Here is a 23,719-nt window from a genome sequence, read left to right as displayed (position 1 = left end):
CCTAATAAAAACAATTGCTAGACTGTTATTGGTGTTGCGTTGACTCTGTAGATCAATTTCGTGAGAATTTACCTTTATGAGACAGAGCCTTCCAACAGCTTATTTAGATCTTTAATGTCTTCCAATAAATTTTTTGTAACTTTCTCCGTAATGGTTTCGCACATTAAAGAAAAGATTTATTCCTGGGTTCTGTGTTAGTTTCCTATTGTTTCTGTAGCAAGTTTCTACAAACTTGGCGGCTTGAACAACACAGATTGATTTTCTTACAGTTCTGGAAGTCAGAGTCCAAAATGAGTTTCGCTGGGCAAAAGTCAAGACACCAGCAGGGCTCTGTTGTTTGTGGAGGCTCTGGGGAAGAACCTGTTTCCTTGCCTTTTCCACCTTCTAGAGGCTGCGGCATCTCTTGGCTCATGACCCCTTCCTCCATCTTCAAAGCCAGCACATCAGGCTGTGTTCTTCTCACCCTGCCATCTCTCGGGTTCTCTTTTGTTTCTCTCTTTCCCTTTTAAGGATCCCTGTGAATATATTGGACCCAACTGAATAATACAGGATAATCTCCCTATTTTAAAGTTAGATTATTAGTAACTTTAATTTTATTTGTACCCATAATTACTCTTTGGCATGTAACCCATCATTTTCACAAGTTGTGGAAACAGGACCTGGACATCTTTGGAATGTCATTATACTGTCTACCACAGATTCTTTATGCTTTTTCATAGTTCTGTACATGACAATGTTTATAATTGTATTTTCTAGCTGGTTTTTATTGTGGTACCAAAATGCTGTGGTTCTATGTTGATTTTGTATCAACAACATTGCTAAGCACTTATTAATTCTTAAACCTGAAGATTCTTTAAGAATTTTTAAGTGTAATTGATGATATAATGTGCAAATAGTGACAGTTTTGTTTCTTCCTTTCCAGCCCTTATGCCTTTTATTTGTTAAGTTTCTGCACTTGCATGGACTGGTTATACAATCTTGAATAAAACTGGAGATAATGAGCTTCCTTGTTTTGTTCCTGATCTTAAAGAGAGTGCTTATATTTCAACATTAAGAATAATGTTTGTTACATGTATATTTTTATAGATATCCTTTTACTAGGTTAAGGACTGTCTTCTAGACCTAAATTACTAAGAGGTTCTTTGGGGCATTAGGGATTTTTTGAAAGCCATGAAAGGATGTTGACTTTTATCAAAGACTTCCCACATCCATAAGAATGATCATATGATTTTTCTTCTTTAATTTGTTAATGTGGTGGATTCATTAATATCCTTTCCAATGTCAAAACCAACCTTGCATTCTCTGGATAAATACAGTTTGGTCATAGTATTCTAGCTTTTACACATGTCACTGAATCTGTTTGCTAACATTTAGATTCACATTTTTGTATGCACATTGATGGATGATTTAGCCTAAAATTTTCTTTTCTTATGCTGTCTTTGTTAGACTTTGATATCAAGGTGATACCAGCCTCATAAAATATATTCAAGTATTTTACCATCTTTTCCCATGTTCAGAAAGATTTTGTGTATCATTAGAATTTTTTGTTCCTTGAATTAGAATTCACTGGTAAAAACCATCTGGGCCTGGACTTTTCTTTTCAAAAATATTTTGAAGATTTTAAACTACTGATTTGATTTCTTTAATGGTTTCAGGATTATTCAGTCTATTCATTATCATAAATTTTAATTTTTATTACACTCTTCTAGAAAATTTATATTTCATTAATGTTTTCAAGTTCATTGTTATGAAGTTCTTCATAATTTCCTCTTGATAACATACTTCTATTATTGTCTGCAGTATCTGATGTCCCCTCTTTATTTGTGATGTGGCTATTTGTGTCTTTTCTTTTCTTTTTATTAATCTAGTCAGAGTTTTCTCAATTTTATTAGCCTTTTCAAGAAACAACCCTTGGCTTTTTGTTACTGTGTGTTTCTGATTTTATTAACTTATGATCTTATCTTTATTATGTTATTCTATTATCTTTGATCTCTTGCCATCTTTTTTCAGCTCCTGGAGATGGTTCTTAGTTCATTAACTTTTACACTTTCCTCTTTCGAATATAAGGATTTACATTTATAAAACATTCCTCTAAATACTGATTTATGTGCATCACACAAGTTCTGACATACTTTTATTATTATTCAGTTGCAATATTTCCTTCTTTCCATGGTGATTTCTTCTTTCAGCTCTGAGTTGTCTAGAAGTAATTCCTAATTTCCAAACACATGAGAATTTTATGATCATCATTTTGTGATGGATTTCTAACTTCAGTGTATTTGGTTCAGATACTGTATCTGTATGATAACGTCCCTCAACTACATGCTGGGCCATAAAGCAAATCTTAACATATGTACTTGATAAAAATGTCTCTCTACAGCTGCTGAGTATTCTGTATAAATCTGTCAAATCAGATTTAATGACAGCAACTTTCAAATCTTTTGTATCTTTAATAATTTTATTTTCTTGATCTTTCAGTTACTGTGAGAGATTTGTCTATTTCTGCTTGTAGTTCTATGAGGTTTTGCTTTATGTATCTATATTATTGGTTGCATACATATTGGGGTTATTATAGCTTCCTGGTGAGTTATTACTTTTATCATCATGATATTATTGTCTTTATTTCTTGAAGTAATTTGTTTTTTGCTTTAGACTTACTTTTTATTAGGACTTTTTGAGTACATCTTTTCCTACCATTTTATTTCAACCTACCATAACCTTATGTTTTAGTGTCTCTCATAAACATCGTAAACTTGATTTTGTGGGTTTTGTCCAGTCTTTTATCTGGGAATTTAATTTATTATTTATTACTGATATACTTTAATTTATTTCCACAACTTATTTTATAACCACTTCTAGGTGTTACTTAATTGCTCTGCGCCTCATTTTTCTCAAATGTAATATGGGAATAATAATACCATTATGGTTATCATTTTATTTCTGTCATTTCCACTTATTTCTTTGGTCCTTCTTCTTTTCTTTCTTGCCTTCTTTTGCACTAAATAATTAGTCTTCCTTACTCCATTTCCTGGAGCATCTATTTTGGAAGTTGTTCATGCTATTTCTTATTTTCTTAATGCTTATCCCAGAAATTGTAACTTCTATAATTAAAGCACCAAAGCTTAAGTCTAATTTAATATCTTTATCTTCCTCCTGAACTTTTAAAATTGAAATTAAAGCACTTTAGAATACTTTGATTCCAATCATCCCCTTACCAACATGTACGTGTTATTTTGCTGTTATATATATTATGTTTTAACTTCGTAATTCATAATCATTATTATGCAGTAAATGTTTGTTTAGATCTGTCCACATACATGCCCCTCTATCTGCTGCTCTTTCTTCCTTGCATCTCTGACTTTCTATCTGGCATCAGTTTCTTTCTACCTGGAATTCATTCTTCAGAAATCTCTTTAAGTGAGGTTTTGGTGGTGGAAAACACTATTTTTGTTTATAAGAAAATGTAATTATTTCACTGGTTGAGAAATATTTGTGTCACTTAGAACATTCTCAGATATTATGCCACTGCCTTCTGGACTTTGTTTTTGCTGATGAGAAGTCAACTGTCAATCAAATTGCACTTCTTTGAAGGTAATCTGTCTTGTCTTTCTAGTTCCTTTTAAATCATCCCTTTGCATCTGGTCTTTGAAATTGAACTATGACAAGTCTATTGTGTCTTTTTAATGTTATGCTACTTGGAATTTGTCAGGCTTCTTAAATATGTGGATTTTTGTTTTTATCAGTTCTGAGATGTTCTCAGTCATTATCTCTTCAAATACTGCCTTTTCTCCATTCTCTTTACTCTCTCGTCCAAAACTTCTGATTAGGTTCATGTGAGAGCGTCTCTCTCTCCTCTGTGTTTTCCTAAGTCCTTTCACATTTTCTTTCTGGGCTGCATTTTTCACAACGTCTTCAGCTCTCTGTTCCATTCACTAGTTCTCTCTGAAGCTGGGTTTAATCTGCATTTCAACCTATTCATTAAGTATTTAATTCAGTTCTATTTTTCAATTATAGGAGTTCCATTTGACTATTTTATGATGTTCTAGATATTTACTCATGTTAACCTTTTTCATTTCTTGTAATGTATAAAGCACACTTACTTTATCGTCTATGTCTGATAAATCCAGTATCCCATTACTTTTCAAGCCTGAGTTTCTTTTTTGTTCCTTCTGTCTCTCACACACAATGCATTATTTCCTTGTGCATTTAATGACTTTCTTTCTTTTAAAACTGAATTATTCATTTTCCTTATAGAAACCCTTGGAGAGTTGGGACAAAAATAGATCCCTCCAGAAAGGATTACTTTCTGCAAGGATTTACTTCTGTAAGATGTCTTGTATGTAGTGGCGGTGGTGGGTCGTACATATCTAGGATCATTTTCAAATTAATGGATGACTTGACGTTTGGGGGAGGCATTCAGGGACTTGGGACTGCAGATCCATGGGAGGGCCAGCTTGGGTTGGAATCAAAGGGTTGAGACAGGGCAGTTTTACTTCTACACTCTGAGTAGGGTAGGGACTCCCAAATTAATGGAAAGCAGTCTTCCATTAGATTCCCTGCCTGGTGGGCTACTGGGATTTGTCTTCCTCCTTCCCGTTTCATGGGACCACAAAAGCTGATGCTCCAGCTTTGGCAGAAACCCTCGAAATGAAAGTTGGCATGAGCACACTGCTCGCCTCTCTGGATTCTGCCCACACACCAGGTACCGGGCTGAGCATTTCTTACTTTCCTGCCAGCTTGTGGATGCACTCGCTAATGTGTTTTTATATAATTACCATAGTTTTTAGTCGTTTTCAGTAGGAGGCTCAGTCTGGGCCCCTACTCCATTTTGTTGACATCCTCTTTTGATCTTCACGTATTCTTTGTCTTAATCCCTTGAGACATTGTTCAGAGGCGCCAGGAGCCAGGTGACCACCTATACCTCACTCTCTTCTCTGCTTACTAAGGCCATGCTGGCTCTTAAGTCATCTAATGACAGTGGCTTCTGGGCTGGCAGGCTCAGAGGCCTCATTCGGACACCTGCATCTTTGGAAACCATCCTCAATTCCAGGCTTTGCTTGACTACAGAGTCACAGAGCTCACTCCTTTGTCAGGCAATCACTGGAGAACTTGTGTTAGAAAGATCTGCCTTAGATTATTTCATGTTACTTCATATAATTAACCCACGCAGGGGTCTGATGGGGAGCAGTGATGTTACATGTCAAGCTTCCCAAAGGAATGGTGGAATTCCAGGTACATGCTGCATATATGGATGGGAGGAGGACACAGACAGGCAATGAGAGGGGTACCAGTTGGGAACCAGGATTTATTGAAGAGCTGCTCTCATGTGTAGGGATGTTGAGGAGATCAAATCAAACTATTAACATAAAAGTGCCCATGAAAGAAGTTTCTTTATCTCCATTTATTCGGATGAAAAAATTGAGGCTTCATTTAATTGTCTTGTCTGAGGTCACAAAGTTGACAAGTGGCTGAACTGGGGCTCAGCCCCTCAGACATCTTCCCTTGGGTCTGGGCTCTGCTTCGTAAATTTCAGATGACAGAGCGTGACAGCTGGGTGATTAGGGGGTCACTGCAGGCCTGTCCTGCTCAAATGGAACAAATGTCAGGAGGGCAAAGCCCAGCCGGCTCAGCTGGCAGAGTGAAAAGGACATGGTCTATTCCTGGCTCAGCCTCCTGTGGCCCTTGGGAGGAAGGAAGGTTCCAGATACAGCAGCTGTAGGGCTGTGGTGCCCAGGAGCTGACAGCACGGGACCCAAGGCTTCAACCAGACACCTGCACCTGTGTTCTCTACCTCTGCCACCACCAACACGGCCCCATGCTGGAACGGTCCAGCCACATGAATGCCAACAGCAGCACCGCTCTCTGTGCAGTTCCCTGGCTCCTGCTGACCCGGTTCGTCTCCTCCACTCAAAGACCACGGTGGGCACGTGGCAAACATCTCATCAGGGTCATCTTTCAGGTGCCTGGGTTAGTTCCAACAGCCCCTCCTCCAAGTAGCCCTCTGAGACTTCTCTCTCGGTGCCTCAGGAACTTCTCTGGTAACTGTTGTGTTTGTTTTGGAAACAAAAAAGCATAGAGAACATCAAAGGAGAATAACAATTACCTAAATGCTTACCACTCGGAATCCAACACTGTCAACATTTTCCTGCATTAGTCTTCCTGCACCTACATAGCGCGCGCTCTCTCTGCATCTCTATCCCATCTTCATCACCTCTGTCTCAATCTTCATCGCCGCAACCTGTTGTAACTTTATGTGACTGAAGTGCTCCCAGCCTGTTCCCGATCCTGACACCCTCTTTCAACCCTAAAAGAGGTCCCTATTGTAAGGGAAGTGTGTGTCCTTTTCACCTTTTAAACATGTTTTCATGCAAAGAAGATGAATAAAGCTTTTGGCGGGGGTGCTGTTTACTGGAGTGAGGTCGGGCTCACCCACCACATGGGAACTTGCGGTTTCCCTCCGCAGCTCAGCGCTCGGGCGCGTCCAGCTGATCCAGGGCTCCGCTCCGTTTAGCCTCAGCGCCGTCAGTGACCGCTGTTTCATCCTGGCCCCTACTAGTGGTCACTTAGGTTGTTACTATTTTTTTATTGACAAGCCATGCTGGGACGAAGAGACGTTTGCCTTCTGGGGGTGAACCACGTCCTTCGTCCTGTGCCCCATCTCCTGGTTTCCAGCCCTCACTCTGTCTGGGCAGGTGGGGTCCTTAGTGGCACGTCTGTTGTATAACCAGGAGCCACACAGTTCCAGGCCCTTTAGAACAAACCCTCAACAGCCTCCCCTGAGGCAGGCACTATCTCCATTTGACAGATGAGAAATCGAGGCTCAGAGAAGTGCAGTGGCCAGCCCAAGGTCACACAGCAAGACAGAGCTAGCTGGAGTATCACTTGAGCTCCAAATCTCATGCTCTGCACCCCCTCTGCGGGGCACTGCTCCCAGGAGGCCCCTCAGGCCAAGGACAGCTGTCAGCCCATCCTCACCAAGTGCCCTCTCTGTGGCAGAGGACGGAGCACATGATGCATGAGCAAGCAAATAGACCATTCCAGGTTGGGCCGTCTCTCCCCGGAGGGCTGGGACCAACTTAGCCAGAGTGGTCAGGAGAGGCCCCTCGTGGGAGGTGATGTAGGCCTGGGATGGGACTGTAGGAGCCAAGTGGGGCCTGTGGGTGGAGAGGACATTCGAGGCCCCAGGGCAGGAAGAGGCTCGGTGACAGAAAAGAGAACAGAGGGCCAGGGCAGCAGCGGGCGTGCTTCGTGTGCACGGTGGGGCGGGGGTGCTAGGACTCGAGGTGGAGAAATGGGCAGGAGCCCCATCCACCCCCAGAGCCCCCAGGACCCACCAAACTCCCTGCTCAGGGCCCTGTCCTCCTCCGCAGCTGTCTCCTCCCAAATCTCGTGTTCTGGCCTGTCCTCTTTCCTGGGCTCCAGGGGCTCCTTCTGGGGAACACTTCACTTTCCCTGGGCCCCTGACCTACCTCATGGGCAGTCTCTGCCCTCTTCAGGGCCTGGGGCCACACACCTTCGTCACACCAGTTACTTCCACGCTTCCGCTCCAGGCTGTCCCACACCTCCTGGCCCGCTCAGTGCTGTTCCTCCTCCTTGCACACCCTTCCTCCCTCTTCTCCCTCTGGTGAACTTCAGCGAGGCCTGGTCCAGGGTCACCCCCTCTGGCAAGCCTTCTCTGACCCGAAAGAGAGCCAGCCCCCTTCCTCCTTGTCCCCCTAAGGTCATCACCTCCCACCGGTCCTGTCTCAGCAGAGCACAGGCAGTCACCACCAGAGGGTGAGCAGAGTGGCAGTGGTCCCTCCCTGCCCCCAGGACTCGTGAGCCCATCGTCCTATCTCCAGGTCTACACTCAGCCCTCTGTGCTCCTGGAGACCTCTTACTCGTCCTCTCACCTATCTGGTCCCACCCCCACGCCACCTCCTCCAGGAAGGCTTCTCTGATCCTCCTGCCCCCAGGCCCAGCTCATTGGCCTTTCTGTTTCCCCAGGTGCCTACACTGAGACCGCGGGCTCCATGTCCTGGGTCCCACCGATGGGCGCTAGGTGCCAGCCCACCTGCTTTCAGCCCGGCATCCCGTTTAGTCCAGTTAAACTAGGTGGGGCCCTTGCTCCTCCCTCCTTCACCTGTCCCACTTTACTCACCGCTGGCCTGGCGCTGGGCAAGTGGCCCCCAAGCTCGGCAGTGGCAGCCAGGAAATTCTTCTGGTTTCCTTCTGAAGGTGTCTCTGCATGTGAGCCAGTGAGGAGCAGCCCCAGTGGCCCCCGCCTCACTGGGCGGGCTTGCCTGTGACGGGTGCGCAGAGCGGACATCGCAAGTAGAACCTCCGGCCGGAAGTCCCAGGCCGCCAGGGACGCAAGGTGCATCCCCAGACACTAGCCTGAGGGGCTGCCTGGCCATTTGTTGAGCACCTACTGTGTGCGGGCAGTGCAACGAGACCTCTGGTTCCCTCAACGAACTCTAACAGTGGAGACGGCCCAGGGAACGAGCCTGGGAAGGGGCTGAGCCAGGACCTGACCCAGGCCAAGGCCTCCTGCACGGGGCATATCTACCTGACCTCTGAATACAGAGCAGCTCGGGGTGGGGAACAGGTCAGACCTGGCCCTGTCCTGGGGGAGCCGTGGATGGATGGTCACCCGGCCCTGGAAGGCGTTTTCCACCATCCCAAGCGGAGGGCTTTGGCATCTCCACTGCAGGCACCCCTGCTCTGATACATCCTTCCTGGGAGGGCTGACGAGGCCTCCCCAGGGTCCCCGGTCCCTGCCACAGGCAGACTTCCTGGGGTTGTCTCCTGTGGGGCACGAGCCACGGGCAGCTGGCAGTGTACTCTGCTCACGGCGTGGACTTCCACAGCAGGAGCCCCAGGCAGGCAGCCCAGAACCTGGGTCCCCAGGCCAGAGGCTGCAGGGTGACCTTGCTCCTCTTGGGCCCCTGGTGCCGATTCTTTGCCCCCTGGGAGGCCTTGGCAGCCCCCTCCCTTCGGGGCTCAGCCAAGGAAAACGGTTCCTCCACTCACATCACTTCTAATCGTTTTCCCGATTACCCCAGTCTTCTGACACCAGCTGGGTTTCCCGCAGGTCAGTTCAGTTCTGGCACTGAGTCAGGTTAAGGGCTCAGTCCCACAGGACTGCCCCACCCCAGACGGCCATCGCGAGTCCTGGCCACACGCACTTCCAACCATCCCTCAACTGTAAACTGGGGTTCCCGGGACCTCCTCCTCAGGTTGGGCAATTTGCCAAAACAGCTCAGAGAATTCAGGAAAACACTTTACTTACGTGCACCTGTTTATTACAGAGGATATTACAGAGGGTAAGATGAGCAGGTCAGACGAAGGAGTGTTCAGGGCGAGGTCTGGGAGGGTCCGGCGGGAAGGAACTTCTGTCCCCGTGAGGTTGGGGCACACCGCCTCCAGCTCATGGATGTGTTCACCAACCAGACAGCTCTCCACACATCGCATTTTAGGGAATTTTATGGGGGCTTCGTCTTGTAGGCATGATGGATAAACTTGGTCTCCAGCCCTTCTCCCCTCTCTGGGGTAGGGGTGGGAGGGAAAGATCCAAGCTTCTTGTCACGCTGGGTCTTTCTGGTGGACCAGCCCCCATCCTGAAGCATCCAGGACCACCCAGATCTGCCCTCTTTAGAACGAAAGTCTGCTGTCACCCAGGAAATTCCAAGGGATGTCAGAGCTGTGTCAGGAACTCAGGGCAGAGACCAAGTGTCTATTGATTATGTTACACTCAGCCGGCCTCAGAAAATGGCTGCTGGCGAGCCCCTACTCCCTGATCCCAGGCCCCCAAGATTCCTTGGAACATCCAGTGCCCCAGGGACTCCCGAGGCTGGTACCTGATCGGCTCAGGCCCCCAGGAATGAACCCCTGGGGCTTGGAGGACACACAGGCCAGCTCTCGGGCCGCTGGGTGGGGGGGTTCTGAGGCTCTGCTCTCACTCCCCCAAGTTCCCAGAGGATTTTGGCCTTAGAGGCCCAACACTGCTCCCTCACTGGCCCTTCCCTTCTCCTGACCACCTCGCTCCCCCAGACGAGATTGTGCTCAAATTTAGGGTTTCCCAGGGATACACTCAAAGACCCTCCCTGGGCCGGCCTCTGAGAGGCCCCAGGTGTGTGTCCTGGATGGAGGGGACGGCAGGCTAAGGGCTGGCCTCAGTGAGAAGCAAAGCCTGCAAGGAGAGGCTGAGGGAGTGGCAGGAACGTGGCAGCTTTGTACACTTTGAATAAGGCAGCCCAGCCCCATGTGAGGCGACCCTGGACTCCGGCCCTCACTCGCCCTCCCAGTGGGCACCGTTGGGCGGCCAGCAGCCTGGCCCAGGAGGCCTGGACTTGGGCCCTGAGAGCCCACAAGGGACCATAAACATCGACGGCTGTGGGAGAAGGCAGCCCCTCCTGGGTGTCCCCTGGGGTGACTGGGTTGGGGCAGCACGAACGGGGCGGAGCTCAGATCCTGCTGGGCGGCGTCCAGCTCTGGGCTCCTGGCGCCTGGAGACTCAGTCCCCCGCCCCCATGATGGAGGCTGCACAGCAGGGCGAAGTCCCACCACACTGGGCACCAGGAGGCACTGACCCAGGGACACAGAGGGCCCAAAGGTGCTCGCCGGCCTGAGCCTGGAGTTTCGTGTGGGTGTTTTCTACTCAGGACACACCACACCCTGTGAAAGGGCACCCGCCTCTGAGGTCGTGGGGTTCCCATGGGCCACGCACCCCAGGCCCATGACAGCTGCTGACCACCCATCCCCTTCTGACCCTGTGTGTGGGTCGGCGCCGCACCTGCAGCCTGGGCAGCCTTGTGGAAATGGGGTGGCCCGGGAGTCTGGTCACCTCTGGCTTCACTCCACCTCGGCTCTGTGCTCTGGGACCCTCGCCTTCTCTCTGGCCCAGAACTCTGCTCCAGAGGTGGCGTTTGCCAGACAAGGTGAGGACACCTGAGCAGGGGTGGGACCCTAAGCCCGCTAGGCTGGGAGTGAGAGCTGCAGGTGGGCGGTCGTGCCTCAGGATTTCTGGATGCCTCCGTGACTCTCTCATGTCTTCCTGAGTGTGTGTGTACCTCAGGAGACAAAGTGGGAGGCCGAGAAGGCCAGAGCCATCGCAGGGGCAGAGGATCGTAGTGTGGGATTCAAGACAGTGTTCTGAAACTCAGGCCCAAAGAGCACACACATGGGAGGGGACTAGGGACCACAGGGACAGACAGACAGACACAGGCCCAACCCTGCTGCCTACCGGCCGCGTGTGTGTTGTGGGGAGTCACCGTAACCCCCACCTGAGCTGGAGGCTGACAGGATGGGGGGCAACCCCCTGACCACCACAGACAAGCAGGTGCACAGATGCAGGTGGGACAGCAGAGAAGCAAGGCAGGGCCTTTATTGGAGAATCTGTCACAGACACACACAACCATGGCTGCGTGGAGCCTGGCCTGGAACCAGCCAAGGGCAGGTGGGCCCTCTTGGTGTTGACCATGTCATCGCCTATCCTGGCTGGGCTGCCTCGGGGCCCCTGGGAAAAGAGCCAGCCCTTGGAGGATTCCAAGGGCCCAGGGTAGGGGGCCGAGGGAGGCTCCCCAGGACCACGCGAGTTGTGCCCCTCCCTCACCCTCACCTTTTCTTCCTACTGGCTGAGCTGTGCACCCCAGGTCACAGAGACAGGTGCAGGGATCCCAGACCTGGGCTGGGTGGGGCCACGCTTTGGGTTTTGGTCAGCAGCCACCTTAGCGCCAGCTCCAGTAGGGGATCCTGATGAACAGTGTGGGAATGGGGAGGCTGTCATGTCTGGGGGCCCCTGACAGCCCAGACAGGAAGTCGCAGGTACACGGGGAGGTGAGGGATGGGGGCCAGAGGGATGGGAGGGGTTGCAGCAAAGGCCTTGTCCCCTGTCTGATTGGCAGGGGCCAGGCTGGGTCCCCGTGGGCCCTCTGGTCATCATTCCCCACAGGAACAGGGACCCAGAACAGGGCAGGAGCCACTCAGGCCCGCGCCTCCAGGGCGCGCACGTGCACGCTGGGCAGGCAGAACCAGGACGGCGGTAGCCCCTTGCTCGAGCTGTCCTCGTGGAACCGGATGTGGAGGAAAAAGTCACCTGTGCAGAGGAAGAGGAGGGCCCCGAGGCAGGCCGACTGGCCCGAAGGCTGCACCTGAGGGCAGGAGGAAGAGCCATCAGCCGGGAGCAGCACGGCTGGAGCTGCGAGGACACCCCCGAACCTACCTAGATACAGGGGCAGTGGGGGAGGGGAGGGCCCCCAGACCTGGCTCCCACAGCCTTCCAGGGCTTCCCTGCTGGGCTGCCCCAGGCAGGTCACTGCGCCTCTCTGGGCCTCAGCCCCTGTCCTTGGAAGGAGCTAACAGCACTCTCCTCCCTGGGGCCTGGGGGTCGGGGAGCATGGCGAGTGGCTGGGCCAGAGGCGCCGTCTCAACAGGTGAGGACTGCGCTGTGTGTCATCAGGAGGCGGAGACTTGTGGCCTCATCAGCCCCTCTGGTCCGGCTCACAGTGACCGCGGAGCAGGGAGGAACTGGCCACGTCGGGTAGGGCAACGGTGACAGTGGCACATGGGATCTGACGTGGTCCTAGGCCCCTCCACTCGCCTTAGCTCCCTAACAGCCCTAGGGGTGGTCTCACCACCCTGGTTCCACCCTCAGGAGTCAGGTGCAGAGATGTGAACTTGTCTGTGGTCTCCAGGTGAGTCATGGGGACAAGGGTCAACACAGAGGAGACTCTGTCTACGGATCCCTAAGCCTGCCATGCGGGGGGGGGGGGGGGGGACAATGACCGCGGGGCCAGCTCGTACTGCGTCCAGATGGAAGGTGCCGGAGCCCACAAAGGAGACGGCGTGGTGCAGGTTGTAGCTGTGCACACCATTCTGGTGGTCCTGGAAGGGGACCACGCTGAGGGCGAAAGGCCCCACGCTGCGCGGGCTCCGGTTGGTCAGCCGCACCTCCAGGCGCACAGGGTCACCCACGTGGCAGGCCGCCGCCTCGCGGTCACAGGGCTGTCCGTCCACCAGCACGTCTGCAAGGGACATGGCACGTGAGATTGTCAGGGCACCGCCCAGCTAGCCCCCCTCCCCCGTACTCTGTTCATCATTCCCATGTTGATTTCTTCATTCAGTCCTCACTCCTTCACCGGCCAAGGCTGCCGCCTGCTCTGGGTCAGGCTGGGAGCTGGGACACAGACTCAGGGCCCAGGCCCCACCCTCCTGATGTGCAGGCTGGCAGAGACAGGCACGGGGGCCACAGCTGTACCCTAAGGGGTCTGTGCCACACTGGAGGGGCCGAGAGGGCTCCAGGGTCATCTGGGGGCCCAGAGGGCCCCTCAGAGAGGCTCCTGTGGGTGGAGGAAAGCCAGGCAAGGGACCAAGGGACTCAGAAATGGAGGGCCCAAGAATGTAGGAGGGCCTGGGACGAGTGGCCGCAGGTACCTGGCTGGGCCTCTACTGAGTCACCTGCAGAATGACCTGCCCAGATGCCCCCAGTGAGGGCTGGGCTGCCCTTGGGGCACTGAGGAGGTGGAACACCAGCTGAGGGAAGATCTGGGCGTCACAGCACAGGGCGAGCGCCTCTCCCCCGTCAGCTCTAATCCCCAGCCAACGAGGACACTGCGTTTATATATATAGCTTCTCCAGGGCCCTTCCTCACCCGCAGGATGGCTATGAATGCTGATGGGGGAAGATGAGCCAGCCAGGTGCTGGTGTGATGGAGAGAGAGCGCAGAGGCTGCAGGGACGAGTCCTTCCGGCCTCTCCCGGGCCGCTCTGTCCAGAAGGGAGGCAGACCCACAGCCCGAGAGGCCCGCGGACCCCAGGGAACCTGCATGCGGGCCACAACAGGGTCCTGGAATGTCCCAGCCTCAGGGAGGAGGCACCCCCGGAGAGGCAAGAAGGCGGTCCCAGCCTGGAAGCCCATCTCCTGAACCCCAGGGTGCAGGGGAGCCATGCACAGGGGACCTTGACCTGGGAGCTCCTCAGAAGCGGCCGGTAGGACAGACAACGCAGGCGCCTCTAGAGCCCAGAAGGCAGGCCTACAGCCTGCCACCCTGCTTAGGTGGACATCCAGAACCACAGGACAGCAGCAGGTGTGGTTTTAAGCCACTAGGTTTGCGCTCACTTGTTAGAGCAGCTGAGAGGCCCAACACAGGTGCTGCTCGGGGCCCTCGGAGCCTGGCCTGGAGTCAGACCGCGTGGACTGAACCCTGCATGTGTCCCTCATCTGGGAAGGTAGTGAGGGTCACATCCTCTGTGAAAGTGCCAAAGGGAGGAGGTGCTCTTGAAGGTTCTTTTCTGCCGGACCACCTCCGAGCCCCACATTTCTGAAATCCAAGGCCCTAGGCTGAGTCCACAGCCCTCGTTATCTTACAAGTGTTTGCTGAACACCTGGGACGTGGCCCTGCCCTCAGGCAGTGCCGGGGGGGACTCGTGCACAGGAAAGGTGGTCACCCTGCAGGGCTGAGCAGGAGGGGCTTGGCACTCAGAGGTGGCCGGGACCCTGATATCTGCACCATCACCCTTAGCTTGGCCAAAATGAAACCCGTCCTCCCCTGGTTTTGCCACACAAAAGCGGCCCCGCCCTGCGGGTCTGCCTCACGCCTGGGGGTCACACTGAAGTGCTCCCTGGCCACTGGCATGACCCATGGCCCACACCATGTCCACCCTGACCCCGCTCTGTCCTAGCTCAGGCCAGCTACCTGCTCTGAACCTTTCCCACATAGCAGCCAGTTCACAGTGGCATAAAATGTGGTTCCATCCTTTCCCTCTCTTGCCTGCTCCTTGCCTGGCCCGTGGCTTCTTTTTATATTCAGCATAAAAGGGAATTTTGATCAAATTATTGCTGCTGACCCTGGTCTCCAGGGCCTTTCATGGCCCTGAGCCAGGTTCCCCCCATCACAAAGGTTGCTGTTCCCTGCTCCCTGCACTCCAACCACACTGCCTCCTCCCTGTTCCTCCAGCATGCCCAGCTCATCCCTGCCCCAGGGCCCTCGCACCTGCTGCTCTCACCATCTTGGCCCCCTTCTCAGAGAGGCTGTCCCTGAGCACATAGTAAGGATCCTCACTGCCCCATTCTCCTTCCACACTCTACATTTTCTCTTGACCCTTCACATCTTATCTGAAGTTCTCTCATTTATCCATCTGTTTATTAACTATCTGTGTTCCTCCCTCCTTGTCCCAGTACCCAGGCCAGGTCGGCACTTTTCTATTTCATATTTGTTGGAAGAATGAATGGATGAAGGAGAGGAGTAAATGAGTGGGCTTTAGGGTGAAGTACCTGGGCCCGAATCCTGGCTGTGCTCTGCCCTCTTTGCCCCCTGCCCCCTGTCAATCCATCTGGAACTCAAGGGGCCTGGGTCATGTCCTTGAAGTGCCCACACAGAGAGGACATTAGGACCAACCTGCCACCAGCTCTGGGTCCCCAACTCGCAGACCAGGCTTTCGTGGAGGAGATTATTTATGCAGGAGAACCTCATGTTGTAAGAAATCTCCTGGGAGCAGATTAGTCTCTTCCCTCAGAGCTTTAAATTGGGCCACAGTCCATCTTCTCCCGCCCACCCCCAGCCCTGATTCTCCTTCACTTTTAATACCAGCCAGAGTCACGCACTTAATTTTATCTGGCCCAGAATTCCTCCTGAAACCACGGCCACGTTTATGCTACAGCACGTCGACCGGCTCTGGCAGAAACACACGCTATAAATAGCAGCTGGGAAGGGCCTGCAGGGCCGACTCTGGCGAGAGGCACGGGAGAAAGGAAGTGGTGGTGCCAGCCTGCGTTCAGGCCAAGGGCAGCCACTGGGGGTGGGGGTTCACGCAGGGAGAGGCCCTGGGGAGGGGGGAGCTGTGCGCACCACCTGGGGAAAGAGCGGCTGGCCCGAGGTTCCACTGGCAGGTGCGGTGAGTCTTCTGTTGCCCGCACTGCCCGGTGCCAATCCCCCTCCCCACCAACCTCACAATCCCCTGGAGGGCAGCGAGAACAGGCTCGGCTTTGGCGGGTTCTGCGCAGGGAGGCTGAAGTGGAGGGAGGTGATGGAGCTGCCGGGCCCCGGGGCCTCTGACCCGCCCCACTTCAGCTCCGTGGCTGCCTGGTCCTGAGACCTTGAGTTTGGCACTGGAGAGGTAAGCTCCTATGTCCCCAGGGAAGCCTCTCACCACTGGTGGTCTGGGAGGCTTCCTGGAGGAGGATGCTCCGCGGTGTGACCGTCATTCAGGAATCAGCATGGGGGCTGGAGTCCTGCCCTCCTGCCAGAGTCAGTTTCCCTTCTTCCTCCAGGGAGGGCGGGAGCAGCTCTGTTTCCCTTGCAGGGCTGCTTAAGATCCCCTCCTGGCCTCGCCAAAAGCTGCCTCTACTGTGCTCTGCGCCTGCAGGCAGCCAGCCTTTCTCATTGCTCTGGAGACAGGGAGGCAGAGCCCTCGGGATCTGCCAACCTACCACGCCCATTTCCCTGAGAGGTTCCCTGGTCAGAGTGAGCCCAGGAGCAAGCTACGAGCGCGGTGGAAAGGGCTCGTCCTGGCGCGGCCCCCCCTCCCCCGGCACTCACCAGCCCCTGCTCTCCACACCCTTATTGTTCTTGTGGGCGACAAGTAACCAACGGCATCCTAGCCACTGTCCTAAGGCTTCAAGGGGGTGGTCTCATGCTCTCCTCAAACCGGCCCCCTCAGGCTGGCACCGTCACGGCCCCACTTCAGAGGTGACCACGTCCCGGTGCGGAGAGCCGGCAGCTGGCCCCGGGTGCACAACGAAGTGCTGAGCTCCCACCAGAACCCTGGGCTCCAGGACTCGTGTTATTTTTTTAAATAGCTTTACTGAGATTTAGTTCACAAACCACACAGTTCGCCCACTGAAGTGCACAATTCCACGGCTTTGCCTATATTCCCAGATCCTTGCACCCATCACTGCAGGTGATCTGAGAACATTTTTATCACCTCAAAAAGAAGCCCCACACCCTTTCACCGTCCCCACGCCTCTGCCCGTCCCCCAGCACCGGACAACCTTGAACTGACTCTCTAGCTCCATGGATGGCCCCGCTCCAGGCTTTCCCGTGAACACAGTCACGAGCACGCAGCCTTCTGGGACCGGCTTCCCTCCCCGAGCGCGGCGCGGCCGGCCCGGGGGGGAGCCTGTGTCAGAGCTTCGCCCCACGACGCACATTTCCTTGCCTTTGGTTTCTTTGAAATGGGGAATGGCTAAGCAGACTTCAGGCACAAATGTCTAATTTTGGATAAAAAATGTTAAAGACTTAAGAACAATGCAGGAGGAATTAATGAGGTGAAGACCCAGAATCAGCCGGAGTGAGTCAGGTTTTCGAAGCTCTACCAGGCCAGCTTCAGCGAAAGCACATTTAAATTTCAGATTTCACGAGACACGCACATTCTTCTAGTTGACATAAATCCTGGGTGGGCCTAAATTTTCGAGCCAAATTTGATTCAGGCAAGGCTTGGTGTGGGAATTATTCAAGGAGCCTTGTCACTCCTTAGATGAAGCAAAACCAGTTCAAGTGGGGAAGACAATAGCTGAGCTGGACACAGGACGAGGACCGAGGCCGCCGGCCCTGCCCTCCCCGTACGGCCGGCCGGCCGGCCCGTGGGGGAGGCCGCAGGCCACTGTCGGGGGAAAGCCTGTAATTACCCAGTAAAAGGTGGTGAACTTCCTCCAACGCCAATGTAGCTAATGGCCAGGGACTCAACCAACAAGGCAAGTTCTCCCTCTTTACCAATGAGAACCAAGTAACTGAGTCACCGTCCCTTACCCTGGGGCTGTTCGGAAGCTCAGAGCCCGGGGTGGCCCCATCTCGGGCACCACGGGGCCCTCAGTGGCCGTATTTCAGGCCACACATGGCGCACGCACACACACAGCCTCTCCTGCACGCCCTCGCCTCCAAGTCTTGACCAACTAAGCCAAATATGGCTTCCCTCAGTTCAGAAGTTTTACATTTTATTTTCTACTTGATTGTATGTTGAGGGAGAGTTTGCAAAAGAGGTTAGAAGCACAGAAGTGCCCCAGGGGCGTGATGGTTTTCTGGGCGGGCGGCACCTGGGGAGGTGGGGTCAAATCATACAGCCCTCTTGCCACCCTCCCCATCACCCCTTCCCCCACCTGCCGAGCCCCTCCACACGCTGCGGGGAAGAGGGCCTCTCTGCTGGCTGTGCAGGCCCGCACTGGGGGATGATGCCAGAGGAGAGTGGAGGGCAGAAGGAAGGGCTGCTCCTGGCAGCTCAGCCCAGCTGCCCAGGCTCCTGGGCCAGGAACACAGGCCCCCTGTGCACATGGGCTCTCATCAGGGTGGGCGCCACGTGAGGCCAGGGCCCTGCGCTCCGTGCCCCACAAGGCGTGTGTCTGTACCAGTGACTGAGGCAGCTAACGCGTTCAGAAAGCAGAATGCCTCTCCCTCAGCATCCAGGGAGGGGGCCACCGAGGCCCACACGTGTAATTACCCCAAGTCGAGAACAGTTCCAGTGGAGCTGCCGGGCTCTCCTGGGTAAATAATTTACTTTTACAACTTTTCATTAAAGATTAAAGGTAATTAAATTAAAATTAAGGCGAGCCGGAATGGGAAAGGAGACTCCTGCAGCTTGGAGCGAGCGAGCCCACGGAGACGTTCTCAGGCCTCCCGGGCTCGTCCACCTAGGAGCCATCACCCGCGGGGCGCGCGGGGTGGGGTTGCGGAGGGGAGGCCCCCGCGGCTGCGGGTCAAGCTCCAGGACTGCGAGGGCAGCCCCGGCAGGCAGATCTCTGGGCTGTGACCTGCATGGCCTGTGGCTGCCTGTGGTCGGTGCCAACCTGCTTCAATGACAGGGAGAAACACACACAGCCAAGACTGCACCCGAGGTCTGGGGTCCCCTGCCCACAGTGCCCTCCCTGGACGCCAGGCCAGGATTCTCAGGCCCTGTGGGTGAGGCAGCTGAGCTCAGATGCCAAGTCCAGGGCCCAGGGAAGCACCTTGAGAAGCCAGACATTCTGATTCCTTGTCTGAAAAGGGGGTGATGCAACACGGGGTGTAGCTCAGTGGCAGAGCACATGCTAGCAGGCACGGGCCCTGGGTTCAACCCCAGTACCTCCATTAAAAAGGGGTGATGTAGCCAGAGGGCTGGCGTGCGGAGCTGGGAGAGGGCTGAGCTCCAGTCTGGACAGAGAAGTGCAGGACGAACATGAGGGGCTGTGATGCGGGTCTCAGGCAGTGGTGCAGGGCACAGCTGACAAGGCCAGTTCAGCTTGAAGAGACTAGGGGGAGCCACATTCGAACCCAGGGCTCTCTGTGCCAGGGACCTGCTACCTTCCCCTACCTGTGCAACCCCAGCCCCGGGTCTCAAGGCCCTGCTCACCGGCCCCCCCCCACCTAGGGGCCTACCCTGCTCTGCCCTGATGGAACATTTGAACTTGAGAAAGAAGGCTCTGGAGGGAGGCTGGCTGTGCGTTCACCAAACCATTCCCTTCTCTCCTGGGCACATGGCCAGACTGTAGCACCCACAGTGGTGAGCCTGTGTCCCGGTCAGTGGACGGAAGCGGGGAAAATGACACCCCCCAAAGCTGGCCCACAAGCACACCCCTCCTGTGATTCCCCAGAACTCAGGGTGCTAAGAAGGGTCGGGGGAGGGGCCACGGGATGAGGGGGGTGGGCGGGGCCGAGGTCCCAATGAGCTCTAGACAGACCCCTCCACCGAGGGCACCAAGAGACATGAGATAAGGCTGGTGGGTTAGGTCCCTGAAATTTGGGGCTGTTTGTTACAACATTTAGCTGTGCCATTTACAGGCCTCCAGGGCTCATTTATCCAAACTCTCCCCTTTCAGAAGGGACGCTGGAGCCCAGCGTGGAGCTGACGTGCCGGGGCCACGCTGTGAGCTGGCGGTGGCGGGGGCACTGGAACCCGGGCGCCCTTTCCCTCCCAGTGGGAACAGAGCTGCTTTTTCACAGGGAACAATCTGCCTGCCGGAGACAATGCCTCTATTAAGTTCTCTGCCTTCAACCTTCTCTTTTTGGACAAGCACTTCAGACAACTGAAGATAAACCAGGAAAAAAATGAAAGCTATGCCTGCTGGCTGGTAGCATTATGCAAAGACATCCTTCCGAGAACGGCAGAGAATTTAAAGTGACTTCTCTGTCCCTGAGCTGTGTCTCTACCTTTTCAATCTCTCATTTTTTATGTTATCTCAAGACTTTTCTAAATAAAGCAAAGACCATGGCCCCCCAGGCAGGCCCCACCACTGCTCCCGTGGCTCTGTGTTCAGGCTGGTTGGCACCACACGAGGTCACCCCACCCTAGACTGTCTCACCTGCAGGGTCAGATCACACATGCGGCACTGCTGGCATCAGGAGGATTTGGAGGAATCAAAGGACCCTCTTTTCCAAGGTGAGAGAGCTGAGGGCCAGAGGGGAGGGAGCACAGGAGAGTCCCAGTGGGTGTGGGGAGGGGCTGTGCAATTGGTTTCATGCCCAGGACCTTTGCACAGACTGTTTATTGCCTGGGCCTGTGCGCCCGCCCTGTGTGCCTGGCCAGCTCAGCCTCGCTTCCCTGGGAAGCTTTCTCTGCCCGGTGCCTCGGGCACTGCACTGGGCACTCTGTCTTTCCCTGGGGGCCTGCCTCCCCAGCAGACCCCTGAAGGCGGGATGTGGGCACTCCTTACTCTATTTCCCAGTGCCCAGCAGGGCCTGAGTACATGGGACCTCCCCCGGGATGTGCAGACTTTCTACTGACTAGGAGTGGGGCCCAGCCTGGAAGCCAGGTCTCTGGACTCCAGGAGAGACAGCCAAGAAGAAAAAGTTTCCAGGGAGAAGGTGTAAAAGGATGCTGATACAGAACTGACGTCCTCAGTTGCTCCTCCAGAGCCTTGAGACCAAGTTGAAGGCTGTCTGCTTCTCCTCCTCTGCTTGAGCTCCCCCAGTGCCCTGTGACACCCCTCCCGTACCCGGCCCTGACCGCCCTGCAAGGTCATTGCCTGTCCCTGCTGCTCCCCCCATGCACTGGGAGCCCCAAAGGGCAGGGGCTGAGGTTTATTTGTGCCTTGCCCGGTGAGTGAATGATACAAGGAGTGTTGGGGGTGACCCTTCCTGCAGTGACCCTGGGCCTTTCAGATCCCAGGGACCCCTTGCGCCAGTAGCACCGCCAGACACCACGACAAGAGACTCACTCCCCGCTTTCCAGTCCTCCTGTTCTCATTTCTCAGGATGACCCCATTCATCCTCACCAGGGCCCCACGACAAAGGGTATCACTGCCCCCAGTTTACAGACGAGGCACTACAGAGGTTAGGTCTGAGCTGGGATTCAACCCGCAGAGCTCACCCTCTTAACTGCTTCTTTCTGCATGAATTCCTTTGTTCCCTGGGCAGCAGCAAGTGACACGGGTAGGACGGACGTGGAGAAACCCAGTGCAACTCTGGCACAAGAGCCCAGCGCACCTGCCCCTCCGCCAGGCAGTCCGGCCAGCTCTCTGCCTGCTCTGAGGGGAGCGGGAGGCCACCCGCGGGGGCAGAGGCCTCATTGTGGGCATCCTAAGCCTGCCCTGCTCCCCACTGAGCTGATCAACATGCCATCTGAAACGAGCCCAGCCCAGCCCAAGAAGGGTGAAGGGCAGCCCGCCTCGTCAGCCCACCTAGCTACACATCTGAAACCTCTGGCCCAAATCTGTCAGGTGTGCGTCTGGAAATCACAGTGGAGTTCTCAGCTGTGAAGTGCCCAGAAGCCAGAACAGAACAGAACGCATCTTTGTGAGGGTCCAGAGCCAGGGATGCTCAGGGCACCTGGCACGGACCCCAATCTTGCCTCTTAGGTAAACCTGGCCCTTCCAGAAACCAGGTCCCCCATAAGCAGCCAGGTTATCAGGGCCATTCCCGGACCCTTACTCATGTGTCTCTGCACACTGCCCACCTGCTTTCAACCCCAGCCTGTAACCAATGGTCATAGGGGTAGGCTCTCCTGCTGCCCCTGATGGCAGCTCCATTTACCAGGAGCTTCAACGGAGCTACTCTCTGCATTAAGAGTGCTTACTGCCCCCATTTTACAGATGAGGAAACTGAAGTTCAGAGAAGTCAGTAACTTGTCCAGGCTGCACAGTTTGGCAGAGCTGGAGGCTGGATGCCCATGGCTGGTTAAAAAATTAGCAGCAGTCCATCGCATGGGAAGGGAGATGTCAGGGTGGTGTTTACTGAGTACAGACGGTGTTCTTGGCGCTGACCTAGGCTCTTCCGTGCATGGTCCCCCCAGAGCCACACACAGTCATCTGAGCTGGGTGCTGTCTTCGTGAGGAAGCTGAGGGGGTAGAGCCCCAGAGCCCGGGGACAAGGAGCCCCTCTCCTGGAGCCCAGGGGCTCTGACGAGTGGTCCAGGGAGGGTGCTCGGCGGCAGCGACAGCTGCCTTGCAGAGCGCACTGTGGGTTCTGGAAATCCCCCACCAGGGGCCGATGTGCCAACCGGCCTGGGGCTGCTCCTAGCGTGATACCACTCGGGATAGTGCGACGGCTGTGTCATTGTTCACTTGCGCGGTGCTGGGAACCTGCTAGGAACTCTGGTGCGCCTCATGCACACGCTTAATCCTCGTTGTGGTGCAGCAGAGAAGGTATGAGTATTTTGGGGATGGGAAAGCTGAGGCTCAGGGAAGTTAAGGGGAGGCTTGATGTCACCGGGCGCACAGCCTGAGGGCAGCCCCACACCTTTATTAGTCCTGGTGGCCCAGCTGCACTCGTTTGCCCGTCAGACTCAGTGCAGGGCCCCCACCTCTGGAAAGTCTGTCCTGGCCTCGGGCCTGGGCCCTCCATCCTCACCAGGCCCTCAGACAACAACACAGCTGCCATTTCCTCCCAGAACCACCCCCTCTAGTCTGTGAGCCCCTCAGCCTCTCACCTCTGAAGCCTGGGCCCGACACCAAGTTCTCTCCAGGACCCCTGACTCTGCTTCGGCTCACACAGCCAGCCACCTCCCCGGCAGCAGCCCCACACGGGCATCTGATGGACACTGCAAACGTAATCACATGTTCTTTTTCACTCCCACCTCCACCCAACCCCACTCCAGCTCAAGAGAGGCCCCAGCGATGGGGGGGGGGGGGCGCAGCGGGAAGTGCAGTGAGAGAGGAGGTCGCCCATCCCTGGCAGGGGGGCTCTGGGCGCAGTTTTTGGTTTTTGGAAGCACAGAGGAGGCCGTTTCCAGCTCTGTGAATGCTTGTGAAGGAAGAAGCGTTGGGATCCTTGAATTTCTGAGGTGACGGGGATGGGGTGGTTAGATCAGTCTTTCTGGCCATCCAGCACCTTCCTGGTTTGACAGCCTCTTCCTGTCAAGTGAGAAACAGCACATACCTCTCCAGGCCAACAGCATCGCTTCCGGGAGAAAAATGGAATTTTTAACAGCACCTTGGAAGCCGACTGGCTGCTGTGTTGTCTGCTTAATTAGCAGGAAAGTGATTCCAGTCACAGAGCAGCACCCTGGGCAGGGGACCAGGGTTCCGGACAAGGGGGAGCCGGCCGCTGCGGCCTCTGCCAGTAACGGCAGGGGAGAGGCCCTGCCAGCCAGGCCCACCCGCACCGGCAGCCCGGCTGAGCGCACACGTGGAAACCCCCAACACAGGTCCAGAAGCTCTAAACCAAGCTAGAAGCCGTGACCTAAGACGCCTTTTATCCTCCAAACATGGCAAATACACCTTCACCGAGGCTGGGAGGGCCGAGCCCATGGAGAGTTCTGAGCTGGGTGTGACGATGTCGGGGAGCCCCCGTGGCCCTTCTCCCTCCCACCTCCCACACCCCTGCAGGTGATTTCAT

The 23,719-nt window shown here is 54.3% G+C and overlaps 1 protein-coding gene and 1 long non-coding RNA gene across 3 annotated transcripts in view; one reads left to right on the top strand and one right to left on the bottom strand.

Moving 5' to 3' along the window:
- Positions 1-11,331: 11,331 nt before the first annotated feature.
- The window catches only part of TRAPPC9 (trafficking protein particle complex 9), a 401,874-nt gene continuing 389,486 nt past the window's right edge, over positions 11,332-23,719 (bottom strand). For both annotated transcript variants that reach the window (XM_032467928.1, XM_032467929.1), the window contains 2 exons: positions 12,784-13,004; positions 11,332-12,131 (listed from right to left, as the gene is read on the bottom strand). In XM_032467928.1, the coding sequence (XP_032323819.1) occupies positions 11,964-12,131; positions 12,784-13,004 (389 nt within the window). In that variant the 3' untranslated portion in view covers positions 11,332-11,963. The remainder of the gene's footprint in view (positions 12,132-12,783; positions 13,005-23,719) is intronic.
- LOC116659863 lies at positions 15,704-20,181 on the top strand. The gene is made up of 2 exons (XR_004315222.1): positions 15,704-16,094; positions 19,765-20,181. It is a non-coding gene; the product is annotated as an uncharacterized LOC116659863 (long non-coding RNA).

This window comes from Camelus ferus, chromosome 25 (assembly GCF_009834535.1).
Source record: "Camelus ferus isolate YT-003-E chromosome 25, BCGSAC_Cfer_1.0, whole genome shotgun sequence".
Taxonomy (NCBI): Eukaryota; Metazoa; Chordata; class Mammalia; order Artiodactyla; family Camelidae; genus Camelus; species Camelus ferus.
The sequence above is the reverse complement of the archived record's forward strand: the minus strand, read 5'-3'. Positions and strand labels throughout refer to the sequence as shown.